The 19,407-nt window shown below is 35.7% G+C and overlaps 2 protein-coding genes across 5 annotated transcripts in view; one reads left to right on the top strand and one right to left on the bottom strand.

Moving 5' to 3' along the window:
• Positions 1 to 7,058, top strand: part of ESYT3 (extended synaptotagmin 3) — a 94,866-nt gene extending 87,808 nt beyond the window's left edge. The window contains exons 20-23 of the mRNA XM_044666679.1: positions 310 to 441; positions 3,691 to 3,796; positions 5,772 to 5,821; positions 6,989 to 7,058. Of these exons, the coding sequence (XP_044522614.1) occupies positions 310 to 441; positions 3,691 to 3,796; positions 5,772 to 5,821; positions 6,989 to 7,025 (325 nt within the window). The 3' untranslated portion in view covers positions 7,026 to 7,058. The remainder of the gene's footprint in view (positions 1 to 309; positions 442 to 3,690; positions 3,797 to 5,771; positions 5,822 to 6,988) is intronic.
• A 5,161-nt stretch (positions 7,059 to 12,219) lies between these two features.
• Positions 12,220 to 19,407, bottom strand: part of CEP70 (centrosomal protein 70) — a 49,895-nt gene continuing 42,707 nt past the window's right edge. For 3 of the 4 annotated variants that reach the window (XM_044669986.1, XM_044669987.1, XM_044669989.1), the window contains 5 exons: positions 17,631 to 17,780; positions 17,304 to 17,469; positions 16,531 to 16,645; positions 14,682 to 14,761; positions 12,220 to 13,069 (listed from right to left, as the gene is read on the bottom strand). In XM_044669986.1, coding sequence (XP_044525921.1) covers positions 12,999 to 13,069; positions 14,682 to 14,761; positions 16,531 to 16,645; positions 17,304 to 17,469; positions 17,631 to 17,780 — 582 coding nt within the window. In that variant the 3' untranslated portion in view covers positions 12,220 to 12,998. Of the gene's footprint in view, positions 13,070 to 14,681; positions 14,762 to 16,530; positions 16,646 to 16,832; positions 16,935 to 17,303; positions 17,470 to 17,630; positions 17,781 to 19,407 lie in introns of those variants that run through there. The other variant, XM_044669988.1, reaches the window with a different exon arrangement.

The following is a 19,407-nucleotide window of genomic DNA, read 5'->3' as shown; positions in this document are numbered from 1 at the left end:
CATCCAAATAGCAAGATAGAGTGTTGTTACCTCTAGAGTTAGAGGACCTGAGTTCAAAACCCATCTCTGTCATTGAATCTCTGTGTGATGTTGAGCAAGTTATTTTTAACTACTGTGAGCCTTAGTTTATTCATCTATAAAGTGGGGAAAGCCCCTTGCAGATCTCAATCTATGCATTTATCATATCTGCTCAAAAATCAATAAATCTAAAGCTGAAAAAAGAATTAACTTAAATCTATATTTCTACTTTGTACTTAATACTAATGAGTTTCTTTTCTTTAAAAAAAAAAAACTTCAAAATTGAACTAGGAATCTGATACCCTGTTGTAGCAGTGGAGTTGATCCTTATGTCCGAGTGTATCTGTTGCCCGACAGGAAGTGGACAGGTCGAAAGAAGACCTCAATAAAGCGGAAAACCCTAAATCCCCAGTATGATGAAAAGTGAGTGGGTCATCTGAGTTACATGGGATTCTTTTTGAGATTTAAACAAAGAGAATAACTAGTAGTTTGGAGAGAGGGTAATCATTTTCATGCTTTCTTTCTACTGATGTTCTATAGATATTCCCCTGCAATTTTAGCCAGGAGCTAAAAATCTTCCTGAAATGCTTTTCTTTCAAGGCGGGTTCTGGACTGTTATTGGACTGTAGATGTTTTACATGTAGTGGCTGGTTCCATGTCAGTGAGAGAACTCACTCTGATTAGCTAACACATCTACTAAACTCTCATCTTTGTGGGGTAAAACATAACCAGGCAATGTATATTTGTCCACTAATCCCAAAATAGTTCTGGGTTTCCAGATTCTGTAGTTTATTAACTCAAAATTCCCTTTTTGGTCAGAAGAGAAACAAAGCACTGGGCAGTTGGGAAATAAAGTACTGAGACAGACTGACCAGGGTAAATGCATTATCTTTTTGGACTGTTTTCTTAGTGTTTTTCATACATATTTACATATTTGTTTATATATTTATCTTGGTCCCTTTTGATCAGCAGAATTTCCAGAAATCTATAAGGGACACACACTTACATATAGCTGTTAAAACAGAATATAATATTGGCATTGTGATTTACACAGTGCTTCTACATGGCTTCTCAGATGGCCTTTACAAGAGTTTTCGGGATGAGGTAGCTAGGTGGCTCGGTGGACAGAAAGCCAGGTCTAGAGACAGGAGGTCCTGGGTTTAAATTTGACCTCAGACTTCCTGTGTGACCCTGGGCGGTCATTTAACCCCAATTGCCTAGCTCTTGCTGCTCTTCTGCCTTGGAACTGATACTTCAGGGTTTTAAAAAAAAATGGTTTTGAGAGATATATGGGCTTGGCTATCTGATTTCTGGGTCATTCGGTCATTCAGTTGTGACTGACTCTTTGTGACCCCTTGGATCATAGCACACCAATACTGTCCATGAGGTTTTCTTGGCACAAAAAAACTAGAGTGGTTTGCCATTTCCTTCTCCAGTGAATTAAGACAAACAGGCCAGGGTCATTCAAATAATAATAATCTAAGGCCAGATTTGAACTCATAACTTCCTGACCCCAGACCTAGAACTCCACTGAGTCTCCTAGTTGCTTCCTGAGCTATAACAGATAAGGAAAAAATCGCTTTAACAAATGTTTATTATGAAATCCCTACTCCTTTTCCTACCTGCTGTTTTGTAATATATCTGGCATATAGTGTGTTTATTTTATTTTATTTTTTAGAAAAATTTTCCATGGTTACATGATTCATGTTTTTACTTTCTCCTTCACCTCCCCCTTCACCACTACCCCATGGAGCTGATGCGCATTTCCACTGGTTTTAATATGTGTCATCAATCAAGACTTATTTCCATATTATTGATAGTTGCATTGGTGTGATCATTGAGAGTCTACATCCCCAATCATGTCTGCATCAACCCATATGATCAGGCAGTTGTTTTTCTTCTGTGTTTCCACTCCTGTAGTTCTTCCTCTGAATGTGGGTAGCATTCTTTTCCATAAATTCCTCAGAACTGTCCCTAGATCATTGCATTGCTGCTAGTACAGAAGTCCATTACATTTGGTTTTACCAAAGTGTATTAATCTCTGTGTACAATGTTCTTTTGGATATGCTTCTTTCACTCTGCAACAATTCCTGGAGGTCTTTCCAGTTCACATGGAATTCCTCCAGTTTATTATTCCTTTGAGCACAATTGTATTCCATCACCAGCATATACCACAATTTGTTCAGCAATTCTCCAACTGAAGGGCATACCCTCATTTTCCAGTTTTTTGCCACCACAAAAAGTGCAGCTATAAATATTTTTGTACCAGTTTTTTATCTATGATCTCTTTGGGGTACAAACCCAGCAATACTATGGCTGGATCAAAGGGCAGGCAGTCCTTTATAGCTCTTTGGGCATAGTTCCAAATTGCCATCCTAGTGTGTTTATTTTAGAAAGAGCCGATGTGCTGTGGAAGAACCAGAAACTCTAACAGGCAAATCCAAGAACTTCAAAGCACAAAAGCTGGGGACCATTGGGTGGATAGGCAAGTAGCCATTTGAGTGTATGGATAATTAAGTGGTACAGTAGATAAGAGTGCTGAACTTAGAGTCAGAAAGACCTGAATTCAAATCCAGACTCTGACACTTACTAGCTTTGTGACAAGTCATTTAACCTCTGTTTGCCTCCATTTTCTCATCTGTAAAATGGGGATAATAATCACATACCTCCCAGGATTGTTGTGAGATCAGTGAGATGATAGTCATAAAATACTTGGTAAAGTGCCTGTCACATAATAGGTGCCATCTAAGTACTTATTCCATTCTCTTCTCAGGAGGAATTTCTATATGATTTTGTTGGTTTTGTTGTTGTTCATTCATTTTTCAGTCATGTCCAGCTCTTCATGACCCCATTTGGGGTATTCTTGGCAAAGATACTGGTCTCATTTGCCATTTCCTTCTCCAGCTCATTTGACAGATGAGGAAATTGGCAATAGGGTAAAGTGACTTACCCAGGGTCACCCAGCTAATAAGTGTCTGAGGCCAGATTAAAACTCAGGAAGATGAGTCTTGCTGACTCCAGGCCAGGCACTTTATCCACTGTGCCACCTACATGTCCTCTCTATATCCTAGCATGGTGCAATGATTCATGTCCCTAATAGTAACTCTGAGTCATCCAGAAAAGGTGAGATTAACATTGTGTCATCGTGAAGGACAAGCTTTAACTGAAAATTTTGCTTTCACAAAACAGGACTAAGAATTTAGAGCAAAAAAAGGTACCTTAGAAGTTATTTAGGCAATCCCACTCATTTTTCAGGTGAGGAAACTGAGCCCCAGACATGTTATTTGAGTTGTCCAGTCACACAGCAAGTAAATAACAGCCATGATTCAGACTCATCTGACATCATAAGGGGTTGATGAACTAGATGACTTCTGAGTTCTGTTCCAACTCTGAATCTTTGGTACTATGTTATTCTAGCTCAATCTGTAGTACTATCGGGATAAACAAGTTTGAAGTCATAAAGACTTGGGTTCAAATCCTGTCTCTGAGACTTATTGCTTGTGTGATCTTGGGCAAGTCACTTAATCTCTACTTGCATCAGGCAATTCCCTCATATTTATCTGCTAAGAGAGAGTTCGGGACCTGGTTTATAGTTCTACAGCACATGAACAAAATTATTTCTATTTTCTTTAAGGGTTTACTTGCTGACTTGATTGTTTTATATTCTTAAAGATTTGAATTTTGTGTCCCTGTGGAAGAAGTGAAGAAAAGAAGCCTGGATGTTGCAGTCAAAAATCGTAGGCCATTTGGTTCACACAGAAGAAAAGAATTGGGCAAAGTAAGCATGTTAAAGCTCCTAAGATATAGATCTCAAAAGGTGCCTAGGCATCTCATTTTACAGATGAAGAAATACCTTCATCTTCACCCAGGGAGTAAATAGCAAAGATGGGGTTTGAACCCAAGTCTCCTGATTCCAAATATAGGGCTCTTTCCACTCCACTCTTTTGTTTCAACATCTGGCATTCCCTTCAGGTGACAAGCACCTTAACAAGAGCCTTGAAAGCTTCCCAGAAAGAATGGCAAAGGAACAAGAAGACCGAGGGATGGTTTGGGTGGGGAGAGAAAAGAGGTGCTTCAGAACCCATAAATACAGCCCAGTTACAAGTGCAAATGAATGAAAGCAGATATTACTGAGCAGACTTTAAGGGAATCTTGGCCCTACTTTTGCAGTCCAGGGATTTCATTGTGTTCAATACAGTGAATACCCAGTGAAACAAACTTGGAAATCTCAATATGGGCAAATCTTTGTTATCTAGCAGATAGGTTAAAGGCTTTAGGCTTAATGTCACCATTGCAGTTTACCTAGGTTTTGCTCTGTGGAAATCTGACTTTGCTATACGGAAAGTAGCTCCACGACTCTCACTTTCACTGTCTCATCACCCCAACTCTAGCATCCTGGGGAAACTTGCTGATCATATATAGGCATAGGCATCTGGACTTGAAATCTAAGGGGTTTCTAAGAAAGGGGGGAAAGCTACAAATAAAAAGGCCAAAGTACCACACATGAATCAGATAGGGAACAGAGAGGGAGTTTTATTCCCATACAGAAAAGGGAATGCTAAGCAGAAAAGAATTATAACATGTATTAATGATTAAGACAGACTTTAATAGGTTACCTATAACTATGGTTGTAATCCACAAAGACTCAAGGCATAAGACAATTTGAAAAATTCTGCTTATTAGCCATTTCAGATTTCACTCTTGACACTGGAAATTTTCCAATCACAAAGCCAACCATGCTCTTTCTGATGGCCTTTTTTTGAGTGTACTCAAAATGTTTTATTGCTACTTTTTATTTTTACATCACAGTTATTTCTAGGTATATACCATTGTTTCCAAGTCCCTATCTGAATCCTCCTTTGTAACAAAGAAAAATGATTAAACAAAACTACCTGATAAACATTATATCTGATAATATGTACATTGTTCTCCCTTAGTATATCTTCCCCTCACCCCAGTCAAAAGGAGACGTTCCCTTATCTGATGGCCTCTTTCTGCTGCCAACTCTTTCTTTGGAACTAGGTCACTTCCCCTACTGCATACTCTCTCCCCAATGCATCTTGGAAAGACTCCCACTATAATCTCAAAGGGTTGATGCTAAAAGAAGGAAAGACAAGAAAAAGAAACAAAGACAGCCATGCCATTTCTTTTCAACATCATCAAGGACTCTATGTTAACAGCCCATCTGGAAACTCAGCAGATGAACCACATGTGGCCTTGAGCTAGCCCCCAAAGTTCTTTGGTGGTCAGCAGAGGCAATTGAGTAGAAGGGGACCTAATATGCTTACACTCGGACTTTATCCACAAACAAGAGACATTAATAGTGAGGGAATGCCAGCGAGAATTAGCAGTAATTTTAAAAGGTGCTTATGTTTTTTCTGTAATATTTTCTGTATCTTTATAAATTAAGTAGTCAAGGGAATAGTTTTAAATAAATGTTGACTTCTGAACTATCTCTGCTTTCACCATAAGCATTTTTTCTATGGTTAGACTGGGGTTAATGCTGGTCTCCTGGACATGACATTTTTTAACATGGAAGTAAAAAAGGGCTAACACTCAGCACCTAAAATCTACAAAGTTGTCTTCTTATAACTATAGTATTTTGGCTTAACTGAATGAGTTTTATTCAACCAGGCAATCCATAAGTACTTATTGAATATCTGCCAATAATTACTAAACACCAACCTGGGGGTAAAAGTGGGGCACAAGGTATTATTGGACCAGTAACTGATATTTGATTACTGTCCTGGCAGGTGTTGATTGACTTATCAAAGGAAGATCTAGTCAAGGGTTTTACACAATGGTGAGTAGACTTCCTCATTTGATCATTACTGTTATTCCCTGTAATTTCACAAATAATTGCATTTTTTAAATACCTGGCTTGCCGATGGTTCTCTAGTCTAAAATAGCACTTTCATAAAAAAGTGTACTTTATCCTGATGTGGCATAAATCTTAAAGGCTATCATAGTACATAGTAATAGTTCATTCATCTTCCCAATCTCAAGGTATTGAATGGGCAGGTATTATGGCTGTTTTACTGAAGGGAAAGCCGAGTTGCAATGGAGGTTGTAAATGGTCTTTCATGCCCTCCTCACTGGCATCCTTCCCACCCTCAAGTGTTAGAGGTCCCCTTGACTTAGAGGAATCCTCCATTTGCCACTAGTGCCAGACAGGCCTCTTTTAGAAAGGGCAAGGCCTGGGATTTACAGGAGTTTCTCCAGTTTTTGGTTTTTTTAAGTTGTTTGGGTACCAGGGAGGACTTTTTCTTTTCTTCTTTTGGGAATAGGGAGGAAGGGTAAAGTATCTTAATTCCAAAAGAAAAAGAAAAATGCATTAAAGAAACATTAAAAAATGTGCAGGAGGAAGTTCCAAAGAGGGGACAAGTCAGCCCAGGATTAGAATTATGTTCAATTGAGTAAATACTTTTTCAAAAATGGAACTGTACATAAGAGATTCACAGTGCTAGCAATCTTCTTCTGTTCTCTATAGAAGGTAATGTTCAGTTATTGATGTTTAAGTTCTTAATGGTAAAAAGGAAAATTTAAAAAGAGAAACGACCTTGTCCCTAAAAAAATTTAGAGGCAGTAAGTTGACTCCATGTCTTCCTACTGCTCTCATTTTTTATGTATTCTTTCAGTTTTCACTTTTATCAGCTGCTGAAATTTGGTGTTGGGATTACTATCTGATAATCTACCTTTTATATGAAACCTTTCAATTCTTGAGTTTGAATCTTGACTTTCTCATTTATTATCTACATGCCCCTGGACAGTCACTTAACCTTTCTGAAATTCGGACTCCTCAGATGGTCCTGTGCCCCTTTAACTATGATCCTATTAACTGCACCTTCATCCTAGCCAGCCAACTTGTAAATGGATAGGATTGATCACAAGGTCCCAAACTTTTATAGCATTAAAATACCAACTTAGATATAAGCTCAGGCAACTTTAACTTGTCCCATTTTCTTTACAGGTATGAATTGACAGCAAATGGACAGCCACGAAGTTGATTTAAAAAATGTTATGATTACTACTTACGAAAGAACAAGCATGTCACGCTTTATATTAAAATGTATATGTGTATATTCTGTAACTAATGGCTCAGAATATTTGAAAAGTGCATACATTCTGGTGTGAAATTTACAAAGTACTTTTTTCAGTGCCTGATTAACATTTAGAAAATATAAGATTTATGAAAAGGGGAGATTTTTCTAAGGCAAGATTTAATTTGTTTAAATCCTGTACTAAGGAAATTGGGTACACTGTGACTTGTAACAGTTTTATAGTAACAAAGTGGATTTTATCCATTTCTAGGCAATTATAGGTAGTTCCTGATTTACAAATGATACACAGAAAAGGAATAAGTATGATTGGGTTGAAGTGGAGAGGGGCAAGAGTAGCTTCTACATCACCCCTCCCTTGAGGGGCAACTATTTTCCTAGTTTGGAAAACTTTGGACAGCTTATCTTCTTGTATGCAAAAGTAGAGAATCAGCGGTGATAAAAGTGCCAAGTTCCAAACACCCCTTACCACATTAATCACAACCCCACTTCTCCAAGTAGAAGCATTCTTCTTCTCCTTTACTAGATTTTTTTTATAAAGGGTTACATATATTTTCACCAATGATCTCAGTACTTGACCACCAGTACATTACTTTATCTCATATCATACATAATTATGTTCTTGTCCTTACCACAAGTAACCTATTAGGATTATAAGCGAAGGACTGTCCTTTTGAGTTTTGCCATCCCTGGTGTACTGAGCATAAAAGCTTAATAGATGTGTGAATTTTAATTGAACTCTATTGAATTAGAGATGAAATAAGCATTTGTGGGCATTTATTATTCATTTATAACTAAAATCAGGACTATTTATATTGTTAATACTAGGAACAGTAGATGTGGTGTGGGAACTCGGGGTATTAGTTCTTATCTCTATAATAGAGAGAGGCCTTAGTCTGTTTTTCTTTTTCAAAAGATGATTTTGGTCACCAAAGTAACCTTATGCTGCTTTAAAAGCAAAATATGTAAAGCATTTGTGTATATACTAAGTGGTTTTGCATTTTCATTTTTAATGCTCTTAATAATTCATCATCTTAATATGCACTAAAAAAAAAACCTAGAACATGGTCCCGCCCCATCACTTCCCCTCTTTCTGTTAGTAAAATTATCCCAGCCAGCCAGTCACTACCCGTCCACAAGTAAACTTTACTTTATCATTCCCTAGCCTAGCAGTAATCAAATTCCAAGGATCTTTTTCTTCTCTTCAGTACCAGTGCCATTTCATTCAAAATTCAATGATAGCAATTGCTTCCTGATGAGTCTTTCTGCTTCCATTTTCTCCCATTTCCCAAACCAACCTACAGATTGAGGTTACCAAAACATGCCTTTCATCATGGCACCTTCTACTTCTTGTTGTAGTAGTAGCTGCTCATTATCTGCAATATCTAGATTCTGGGGCCCTTCACAAGCTAAACCAACTACACTTTCACTACATTCCCTTCCCACTTTCATATACCTGGAAGGCTTTCACTTCTCCAACTATTCAGATCCTAGAAATCTTTCAAGGTCCAGGTTAAATCATCCTAACAAAGCTTTCCTTGACAACTTCAATGCACTATGACCTCTTTCTCCTTTCAACTCCTATAACCCTTAGCATCTTTCCAATCATCTGATATTTTATATACTGGCTTCCGACATCTCTTGCATTGCTTATTTTTGTTTAACTTAATGTGTACTTAACTTGTCTACTCAACTAGAGTATAAGCTCACTGAAGAAAAAGTTTATATATTATACTTATTTATATTCCTCACTGTACATAATAGTGCTGTATGCCTAATAAATGTGCAATTAAAATTTATTCCCAAATTTTGTGTTGTTTTGGATAACAGTTCAGTAATGTCATTACATAAATTACAACATTTAGAAATTCTAATAAGGCTGTAGATTAAAAGTAGGATGGTATAGTAGAAAAACTGCAGGACATGTCACTAGTAGAGCCTGGGGTGGGGGAAGATTCTAGGCTGTTATGCATATTAACTGGCATGATTTATGGCATTTAAACTCTTTGAGCCTCCGTTTGACCTAATAAGTCAGAAAAAGTTGTCCTAAAGACACAGTCTTAAGTTGGTTACTGTGTTGGTTAAATCCCTTCTCTGGCACTACCTCAGTACTAATGCCGGAGGCCTTTCCCATTTTCTCCTGATGTCGGGAATACCAATGGAGCATCCTAGCCGACCACTTGTCATCCTTCACTCTTGCCATGTGATCAGGCCATCTTCCCTTTCTGTCACAATTTTTGATGACATCTTTTATTCCTGTTCTTCAGAATTCCTCAATGGGAATATACTGGAGCCCATTCACATTACCCTCATGACTGTATTATGTCTAATACAGATTATATATACTTGCTCCAATTTGGCTGCTTTTCCCATCTTTTGTTCTCCTTAGTACTTTCTAACTGCTCTATAAACCACTCTGGAACCCTGATGTTAGGAACCAAATCCAAATATGATGTTTCTTCTATTCTTGATGAAGAAAAATGTGTTTGAATGCTTTCTGCAAGTCATTTTCCTTTTCCTTCTGTTCACTTTCCTTCCATTTTCATCCTTGAATGCCTTTCACTCTGCCTGGTTGGGTAGCTCGCCAAGCATTCTTTACTTTTACCGCTTAAGCTGTTAAAGGGCTTTTCACAAAAAGATAAAATGGAAAATTTCAGTTATACAAAATCAAAGAGCTTTTGTACAAACAAAATCAATGCAACTAGGATAAGGAAGCTATGAACTGGGGAAAAAAATCTTTGCATCAGTATCAAACATATCTAAGAGTCTGATATATAACATATGTATGTAACCAACATGTATAAAAAACTGAGAACCATTTCCCAATGGATATATGATCAAAGAATATGAGCAAATGGATCTCAAAAAAAATGGAAACTACAAACGTGTTCTGAATCAATGAAAGAAATGCAAATCAAAATAAATCTGAAGTTCTAATTCACATTCCGCAAATTGACAAAGATGACAAAAGATGGGAAAAGCAAATATTGGAAGGACTATATAGAAAGTTGGGCATACTAAATCATTGGATATATGAATCATTCCAAATATTTTGGAAACTAGTTTTCAACCATGCTAAAGTAAAGCAACTAAAATGTCCTTATCTTTTGGTCCAAAGATCCCACTGCATATATCCCAATGAAGTTAAGCAGAAAGGTCTCATGTATACCAAAAATTCACAGCAGCACTTCATATAGTAGCAAAGAAAGGAAAGCAAAGCAGGTGCCCATTTATTGGAAGGGGAATGGTTAGACAAATTGTGGTTCATGAGTGTAATGGAATAACATTATGCTAATAAAAAAAAGGTAAATATAAAAAGTTCAGAGAAGCATAGTCAGACATATGAACTGATGCAAAGACTTTTAAGAAGAATTAACCATATTTAATAACAACCTCTCTCAAAATGGTTTTGTCTTCTTAAACTGAGGAGAAAGAACATAAGCACTATGTAATATTTTTTAAAGACTGAAAACTACCTTGGTCAAAGAACTCCAATGTCTGATCATGAATTAGATTATCTCTTTTGACAAAAAGAGTGATGCTCCTGTCAAACACCCTGAAGCCATGATGATGAACAAGATTGTATTATAAGCCCCTGTCCCTCTGCTTCCCTCAACACAACCACCAATGGCTTCTGAAATGAATTTTTTTTTAAACCCTTACCTTCCATCTTGGAGTAAATATTATGTATTGGCTCCAAGGCAGAAGAGTGGTAAGGGCCAGGCAACAGGGCTTAAGTGACTTGCCCAGGGTCACACAAGTGGGAAGTGTCTGAGGCCAGATTTGAACCTAGGACCTCCCATCTCTAGCTCTCAATCCACTGGGCTAGCCAGGTGACCCCTAAAATGAATTCTTATCTTGAAAAGATGGCAAGTTTGTGGGAAGAGAATGTAAACCTTACTCTCTACTGGCAAGTATTATAAAAAAAAAATTTGAAGGAATGAGCGCCAAACTTTAATATTAGGATTCTTTTCTTCCTTTTTTTTTTTTTTTTTTTAAACTCATACCTTCTTAGTATCAGTTCCAAGGCAGAAGAGTAGCAAGGGCTAGACAAGAGGCATTAAGTGACTTGTCCAGGGTCACACAAGTATCTGAGGCCATATTTGAACCCAATTTCTCCTGAGTCCAAGCCTGGCTCTCTATCTACTCAGCCACCTAGCTGCCCTAACACAGAAAGATCCCTGGACTAGCTGCCTAGGGATCTGGAGTCTAACCTTACCTGATAATATCTGTGCTTTTAAATTTTATTTAAAAACAACCTTGTGTAATGGGTAGAGAAATGGCTCTGAAGCCAGGAAGACCTGGGTTGACTTCCTACTTATGACACATATTGGCCTTGTAACCACACTGGGCAGGTCATTTAACTTCTCAGTGCTCTGAGCAACTCTCTAGGGCAAAATTTAAAAAAATAATGAACTATGTTGGTAGGAGTTTCCTCATTCAATGAATTTGCTGTATCAATGAAATCACAAGACTAAATCCTATTCCTACTAATGAAATTAGTGTATCACTCTGTATTGTACTGATGGTATTGGCTTAAGTCATATAATTTTAGAGCCAGAGAACAATGACCCTCTTATCTACAAGGTAAAATTAGACCATATAAAAACTATCCTAAATACAAAGCTGTTGTGAAAGTGTTTTCCTGGAGTTTCAATGAAAAAATTGACGAGGTCAATTAAAAAATATTTTCATTCATTAATTACTACAAGGCCACAGATAAAGAGTAAATCTGAGCAATAGCTGAAAGGTAACAATTATGCTAGAGCACAAACTCCTCTAGACTTTTTTTTTGTTAGTCACTTCAGGGTGACAATTGGACAAAGTGTCTTTACTTGAGTTACCAAAAATTGAGGTTTGTTGATTTTTTTTAAAAAGTCTCTTCCAAGATGTGGAAGATTTTCAAAGCATTGTACGTGGGGGTTCTTACAAGGTTATTTGAGCTAATGGGCATACATCCACATTTTACAGCTTGCCATAGAAAATGACTTAACCTGCAAGTTGGAGGCTAATTATAAGTACATTTGCAGTCAAGAGAAAATAAAAATCATCAAGAGACAACAATGTTCTAGCATACTTTTATAAGATATTTATTTCAGTTTTATGTTCTAAAAATATCTCTCTATATGCATGTATTGCAATCAAGAGCTTAAATACACCCTTTCTTGAGGTAGTTATCATCCTATTTATTCACTCTTTTATCCCATTATGGGAAGAAGATTTAAAAATGCTTATGATCCCTGACCTTTACCCTCTAATTTGAAACTGCCGCAACTTTTGCCACCAACAGCAGACTGTCTAGAAAGAATATTTTTTCATTGGCATGGCATACAAAGGGTTAAACTCTTTGTTTAACCAGCTAGCCACTAACTGGGTTAGAGAAAAGAAAAAATTAGATAGCATTATACCTCCACCTTCTCTTTGAAATTTTTTCCTCTTTTCTTTTTCCCCCTGAGTTTGGGAGGATTACAGAATGTTCACTACTCCCCAAACTTGCTGGAGAAGTGATGTCATCAGCGAAACTGATCCTACTTCTTCTAGGCCAAAGATGCTAGTTCTAAATTTCAAATTCCAAAGGAAATCTTAAAGGCAAATACCACCATGCCAATACTTAATATATCATTACTCTGTTTCCAAAACATAAGCAGCTTTCCTTAAATCAGTCTTGCTGAAGAACAGCTGAAGAATATTTTATCCCCCAAATGATTTCTGCATAATCCTAAGAATGACAATTCTTTTGTAAATTGGAATAAGAATATCAAAAATTAATTAACTTTTGTTAAGAATGAAAATTAACCATGCCACCAGTGTTGACTTAGGGTAGGAAAAATGGAGATGAACTATGCAAGTAAATACAGCCCAGGTCAGACCAATTATAAAGAAAATACATTTCAGATAAAATTTACTTAGTTAAAGAAAATTTTAATCTTCTTTACTTTGAATTAGCTTTAATTTCATTACTTCAGGAATAATGGCATCCAAATTGTTGACTTCTGAAATATAAAAAAAAGAAAAAGGTTGTGAATATTAAAAATATAGTTATTAGAAAGTGCCATAAATATTAAGTCTCTTGATATAAACTAATGAAACTATAGCATTTGCTTCAAGATAGTCTATCCTCACATAATGTGCTTATCCCTGACTAACCTTCAGGTGGCATACATCTGCAAAATAACCAATCAGAATTAAGAACATAATCTGTAGCCTTGGGGCACAAAGAATCCAGGGGACCAAGATAGTTTCTTAGTCTGTGACTCTGATTGACTTCTTTAGCAGGTAGCTTATCAACCGATCTACTTGGCCTCAATAATGAAGTCCATTTTGAAGCACTGTCAATGGATGGGACGCCATACATGAAGAAACACAGCAGAGACTGTCCTCTTTCAGTGCCATCACCAAGAGTTAATGACTTAACTCTAATCCGAACTATATTCGATATGGTACTGAATACACTGCTATGCCACAACAGAAATTTGAACAGTTGACATTTTTAAAGAATTCATTAATAATGTTTGCTCTCAATTGATTTAATAGCCTCAATAAATGTTTGTGCTCAGAGAATAACTGATTAGGTGTTAAATGAGTAGGATGTTATTTTTAATGCAAGAGCTTCTTGAAGTTAAATAAAGCTATTCTACTTTATGAAAATATGTTCTTCTATACAGTATACAACAGAAAAAGTGAGCAGCCACATTTGAGCTCTTCCTGATTCCAAAATACATTTTTGCCTTATTACAACTGCCACAAACATGTGCACTCACTTTTTTTATTTCCTCAACACAGCATCTTCTACTCTAGCCTATTCAAAATGCTTCTATGAAACTTACTCTCCTCTTCAAATGTACTCACTAGTTCAACTTATCTTTGAACTTGCTGGTTTATAAGCAGGTTTATAAGCTCTAATCCAGTCTCGTTCCTTCTCTTTCTACAGGGCATGCTCAAAATCATATTAAGACTTTTCCAAAATAACCTCATAAAATAATGAATTTTCTAATTGTGAAATGCAATCAAATTTCACTTACAGGGCTTATCCTTAAAGTGTAATCATGGTGGCCACGGGTTTTCCACAAGATGCTTTTATTTACTAAAGAATGTGACTTAAATCCTGGGTTTATTTAAAGCATAACTGTATCATTGCATTTCTTTTCCTATATTAACTTTCTCTGTGATGTTTTGAAAAATGCCATACCTGTTCAATCTGAAGCTGACTCCAAAACAGAGATAGATGACTTCAGATATTACACTTAATAAGAAACAACAAAGTAGCAAAAATTTCCTGAAATGTATCGCTTCTTTTGAAGATACCATCAGAGAAGAAATGAGGGAACATGGTGAAAAAATATATCTAATTCACCATTTCTTATCAAAGAGCCCCAAACCCCTTTTTAAGAAATCTACATTGTTCTACAGAATAATCTAAAGCAATCTGGATTTCAGTCTAAAGCATTTCCATGAATATTTTTAAACATCTAGTGGATGGTGAAGTTTTGAAAGATATCTATGTGGAGGACAATAAGCTAATGATTATGGAACTCCCTTTTTCCAAGTGCCATTTAATAATCCATAAATGTTACCTCCACCTACAAGTTTAAAGCACAATCTTACCTAAAATCTGAAGAAGATCTTGGATAAAAGCTTGAAAGGTTGGGAAAAATTCATCATATTCTTCTAATTTATTTATAATGCTAGAAGAAAAGTTTACAGTTAAGTATAACCCATGATAATTATAACTGACAAAAGTGAGAGTTTTTAAATGGGCAAGAAAAGAAATTTAAAATAATCCCCTATTAATTTAAACAAATTCAGCTTTTAGTTATTGTACCTATTCATGTCTGGAACCTGCTCTCTCTCTTTTAGTGGTATTTTTCTAAGTTAAAGTGCTTGTGTTATTATAAGGTTTGTCTCCTAAGGTGATCAGGGAAAAAGTAAAAGAACCTAATGTTCTGAAATATTTATAGCACCCCTTTTTGTTGGTGGCAAAGAACTGAAAATTGAGGAAATGCCCATCAATTCAGGAATGGTTAAACAAGCTGTCATATCTGATTGTGATGGCATACTACTGCACCACAAGAAATGAAGAGCAGGTTAATTTTTTAAAAAACAATGAAAGACCTACAAAAAAATTACAAAGGGCAAAATAAGCAAAACCAAGACAACATTAGGTACAGCAAGAGAAATATTGCTTGAAGAATAACTGGTGCATATCTACCTCCAGAGAAAGAAATGATAAATAGAAACAAAACATAGGTTTATATATACATATATCTTTTTTGTAAAATAATGTCTTCTCTAATGCAGGGAAGGAGGGAGATATGTGGGAACTTTAATGTTAAACTTTAATGTGACAACAAAATAAACTATTTTTTTTAAATGTTTACATTATCAGTTTGCAGACAGATTATAAAGCTAAATTACCTAGAATATATTCTCTGATAGGAAACTTCTATTTACCCATGTCCTATATAATCTTTCTTTTTCTCTAATTGGCCTTAAAATGATTTATATGTTTTAAAAATTTATAAAAATAAGTTCCTTCTATATTTTAGGATTCCTGCTGAAGTATGCAAATATTAATAATTTGTAAGAAGAAAAAAGTGAGTGGGATTTTTTCCTTTAGTCTAATGATTAAAAATTTTAGATCATGCAAGAGATATTTTAAGTGATATGCATATACGAACTCTACATTCCTCTCAGCTGCAACATTTTTAAAAAGGAATATAGGAAAAATGTGGCTACAAAATTTCAGTATAAAAACACTTTAAAAATCCATTCTACTCTAGTTAAGATACCAGTGACAATAACCTATTATTATTATTTGATATAGATCCCTAAATAACTGAAATTAGATAGTTCATTTCAAACTGATAGAAAGATTTATACTTCTTTTTACAGTTTTTATTGGAAACAGATTGAAAGCAATTAGCAGTGAAGAGTTCCTCACCCAACTCTGGGCAAAAACAGCTCCTAAAATCTGTTTCTAGATTGTAAATGCTTTGCATTCTCTTGCTTCTTAAGGGTATGCAGCTCTTTGGTTTTCAAATGAACTTCTTTAAAATAAGAGATTCCAAAAACTGATAAACTCTGAGTGTAGATGTGAAGCATAGTTTTTCCACTTTATTTTGCTTGGCTTTTTTGTGTTTTGTTTTGAACTATGACTAATATGGAAATATATTTTGCATGACTTCACATGTATAATCGATATCATATTGCTTGCCTTCTCAAGGGGCATAGGAAGGGTAGGGGAAGAGAATTTGAAACTCAAAATATTTTTTAAATGAATGCTCAATTTTTAAAAAATTTTAATTGGGAAATATTCAATGAAATAAATAAAAATATATTGTTTGTAATAAGGCATCTAAATAAGGAAGATGTATAACCTATGTGCTTTTAGACTATTTAAATTTCCCCTCAAAGTATTCTTACTGCTACTTTTGTAAACATTTAAAATAAATACCTTTGGATGTCCTGGGTCCCCAACACCTGCTCAATATGTTTGCTCACATCTTCATTAATTATTTTGCATAATTTCCCAACTGTATTCACCAGAACACTTAGTGATGATGAATTATCTAGATAGAGTAACAAATGGAGCTGTTATTTTTCAAATAGATTCTCCAAACTATAGTATGACTGAAATGGATTACCTTTCATGTGGTGCAGTGGCTAGAATCCAGGCCAGGAGTCAGGAAGACCTGAATTTATATCTGGCCTCAGATATTTACTAGCTGTGTGACTCTGGGAAAGTCACTAAACCTCCGTTTGTTTCAGTTTCCTCATCTGTAAAATGGGGATAATAATAGCATCTACCTTGCAGGGCAGTTAAATTAGATAACTATTGTAAAGAGCTTTGCACAGTGCCTGGAACACAGTAAATGATATATAAATGTTAGTTATTAGAACTATCTGTTATTATTATTTTCACTGTCATTTTCTTTTCCGCATTATCAGTTTACCTACTTCTTGTCACTTTTCTAATAGTAACTCCTAAATGGGATAAAATCAGTGCCAAAGGGACAGAATTCAGAGCTGAGGAGGAACATAAAGAGGTTAGCTGGTTCAACCTCTTCCTTTTTACAAGTCCTCTGAGATCCAGGGAGATTAAGTAACTTGACCAAAGATACAAACATATTAAGTATATGAATGCGGATTAAAACACCATTGCTCTGTCTCAATGCAGGGTTCTTTCTACTACAATATATTACTCTCATTATAAGTGAGTATCCTCACCTAGTTCTAGGATCTCATAGATATTTCTCACAGCATTATTCATTTCTCCAAGCCTAATGTAAACTTCATTCATTCGAGGATAGATTCCAGACAGAGACGTTACATCAAATAGCTTTTGGAAGTGATTAACAATTGCCTGTAAAGTTTCAGGGCATGGCACATCACCCTGTCAAAACCAAAAAACAAAAATGTAAATGTTTCACCTAAAATATAAACATAATCAAAGCATAGTAAATTATGTTACGAAACAATCATGATACTTTTTGATTTGTACTTTATTTATTTTACCTTAAAATATTTGTGCTCTAAATATGGATCAATGGTTACCTTTTTCTTATGTTCGACTTCTTCCAAAATGGTATCAACAATAAGTAGAAGATCTTCCACTTTAATGCCACCTTCACTCCTATCATATTGTTTCTTATTATGCCAAGGTAGCAACTCCTCAGACAGTTTTTCCAGAGACCTATACAAGTCCTTTATAACAAAAGAAACTACAGTGATACTTGTTTTAAAAACAATTATAATGTTTCCAAAAATCTTAATGTTAGATCTATTTCCATATGAATATACAATTAAGTTACCATAATTATAAACACACTATATAGAGAAAAGCAACAGAGTTTTCTGAAGCTCCAGATCAATGAAGGGTTAACAATATCACATACAATTTCTCACTTCCACTAAAATCCTACTCCTAAAGTGGCCATGCCAAGCCTACAGAAGAACACAATTGTTGGCTTGCCTTTATCTACCTAGAAAGGATTCAATTATAAGCCTCACAGTGAATTTATATTTATTGTCTAAAGACCAATTTAGCTGAATTTAAACTAGTTCACGAATAAAAAGGTGGCCAATGATGATAAATTGTTTAAAGATTCATTAAAATGATCTACTACGTTAAGAAGGGTATACTGATCTGCACTGATGCACCAATATGATTTCTGTAAGTATACACTTATAAGTATTATGCAAGTATACATAATACATTTCCTAGAAGTATATGTACATATACGAAAAAGTCTGGCTTTAAATAGTTCATTCATTCTTTTTTCTTGACATTCTATGGTTTGTATAGTTCATAAAAAGTACTTAGAACTCAATAGTTTGCAAATGATTTTAGCTTATAAAAGAACTATTTAACAAAGTAATCTTTCTATAGTTTTCTGAGCTCTGAAATATAACTTTCATCTACTGTTTCACTAGGAATAAAAGGCAGGAATCTTATAAGTTTAGAACTATAGAACTAGTAGGCAGCTGGGTGGCTCAGTGGGTTGAGAGCCAGGCCTAGAGATGGGAGGTCCTGGGTTCAAATCTGACCTCAGACACTTCCTAGCTGTGTGACCCTGGGCAAGTCACTTAACCCCCATTGTCCAGCTCTTACTGCTCTTCTGCCTTAGAATCAATACACAGTATGACCGAAGGTAAGGGTTTAAAAAAAATTGTAGAACTGGCTAATTAATCAAAAAAGAATTAATGACAAAAAGATACTGTAATATTATTGATCAATGACAAAATGTTTATTGACCAACACAATGAGTACTATGAATAATGCAAAAAAGGCAACTGTCAACTTCTCCAGCTTTCTTCCTGAAGTCTTCAGTTTAAGACTGGATGGGCACTTGTTAGGCATGATATACAGGAATTCTTGGTCAGGTATGGTTTAGAATAAAGAGTCTCTGAGGTACTGCCCAACTCATATCCTGTGATTCTAAAAACCTCACCTTTCACAGACTTTATTCCTTTTGTCATCTTCATTTTGTGATAATGAAATTAAATCTACCCTGCCCATTCTTAGATTTAATCACCAAAGGTGAAAACAACCCCACTTAATTCTCAAGAAGGGGAAGTCTGTAACCCACATGTGCAAGAGTAGGTAACCGAACCAGAATTGACTGAATGCCCACTGGGCAGTCCTAAGCAAAGCATCTGTTCTGATTGGACATGTAAACTAGGAGGAAGGCACAGGAAGTGACAAAAAAGAAGCGTCTTTAAAAGGGAGTGGCAACTTCCTGCTTCTGTTCTGCTTCTCTTCTTGTTCACTGTTTGAATGTGGAGGAGCACTGGCTGGGACCCTGAGACCTTGGTGAGACTGTTCTTTAAT

The sequence above is a fragment of the Gracilinanus agilis genome, chromosome 3, assembly GCF_016433145.1.
Source record: "Gracilinanus agilis isolate LMUSP501 chromosome 3, AgileGrace, whole genome shotgun sequence".
Taxonomy (NCBI): domain Eukaryota; kingdom Metazoa; phylum Chordata; class Mammalia; order Didelphimorphia; family Didelphidae; genus Gracilinanus; species Gracilinanus agilis.
Note: the sequence above shows the minus strand (reverse complement) of the source record. Positions and strands in the feature narration are given on the sequence as shown.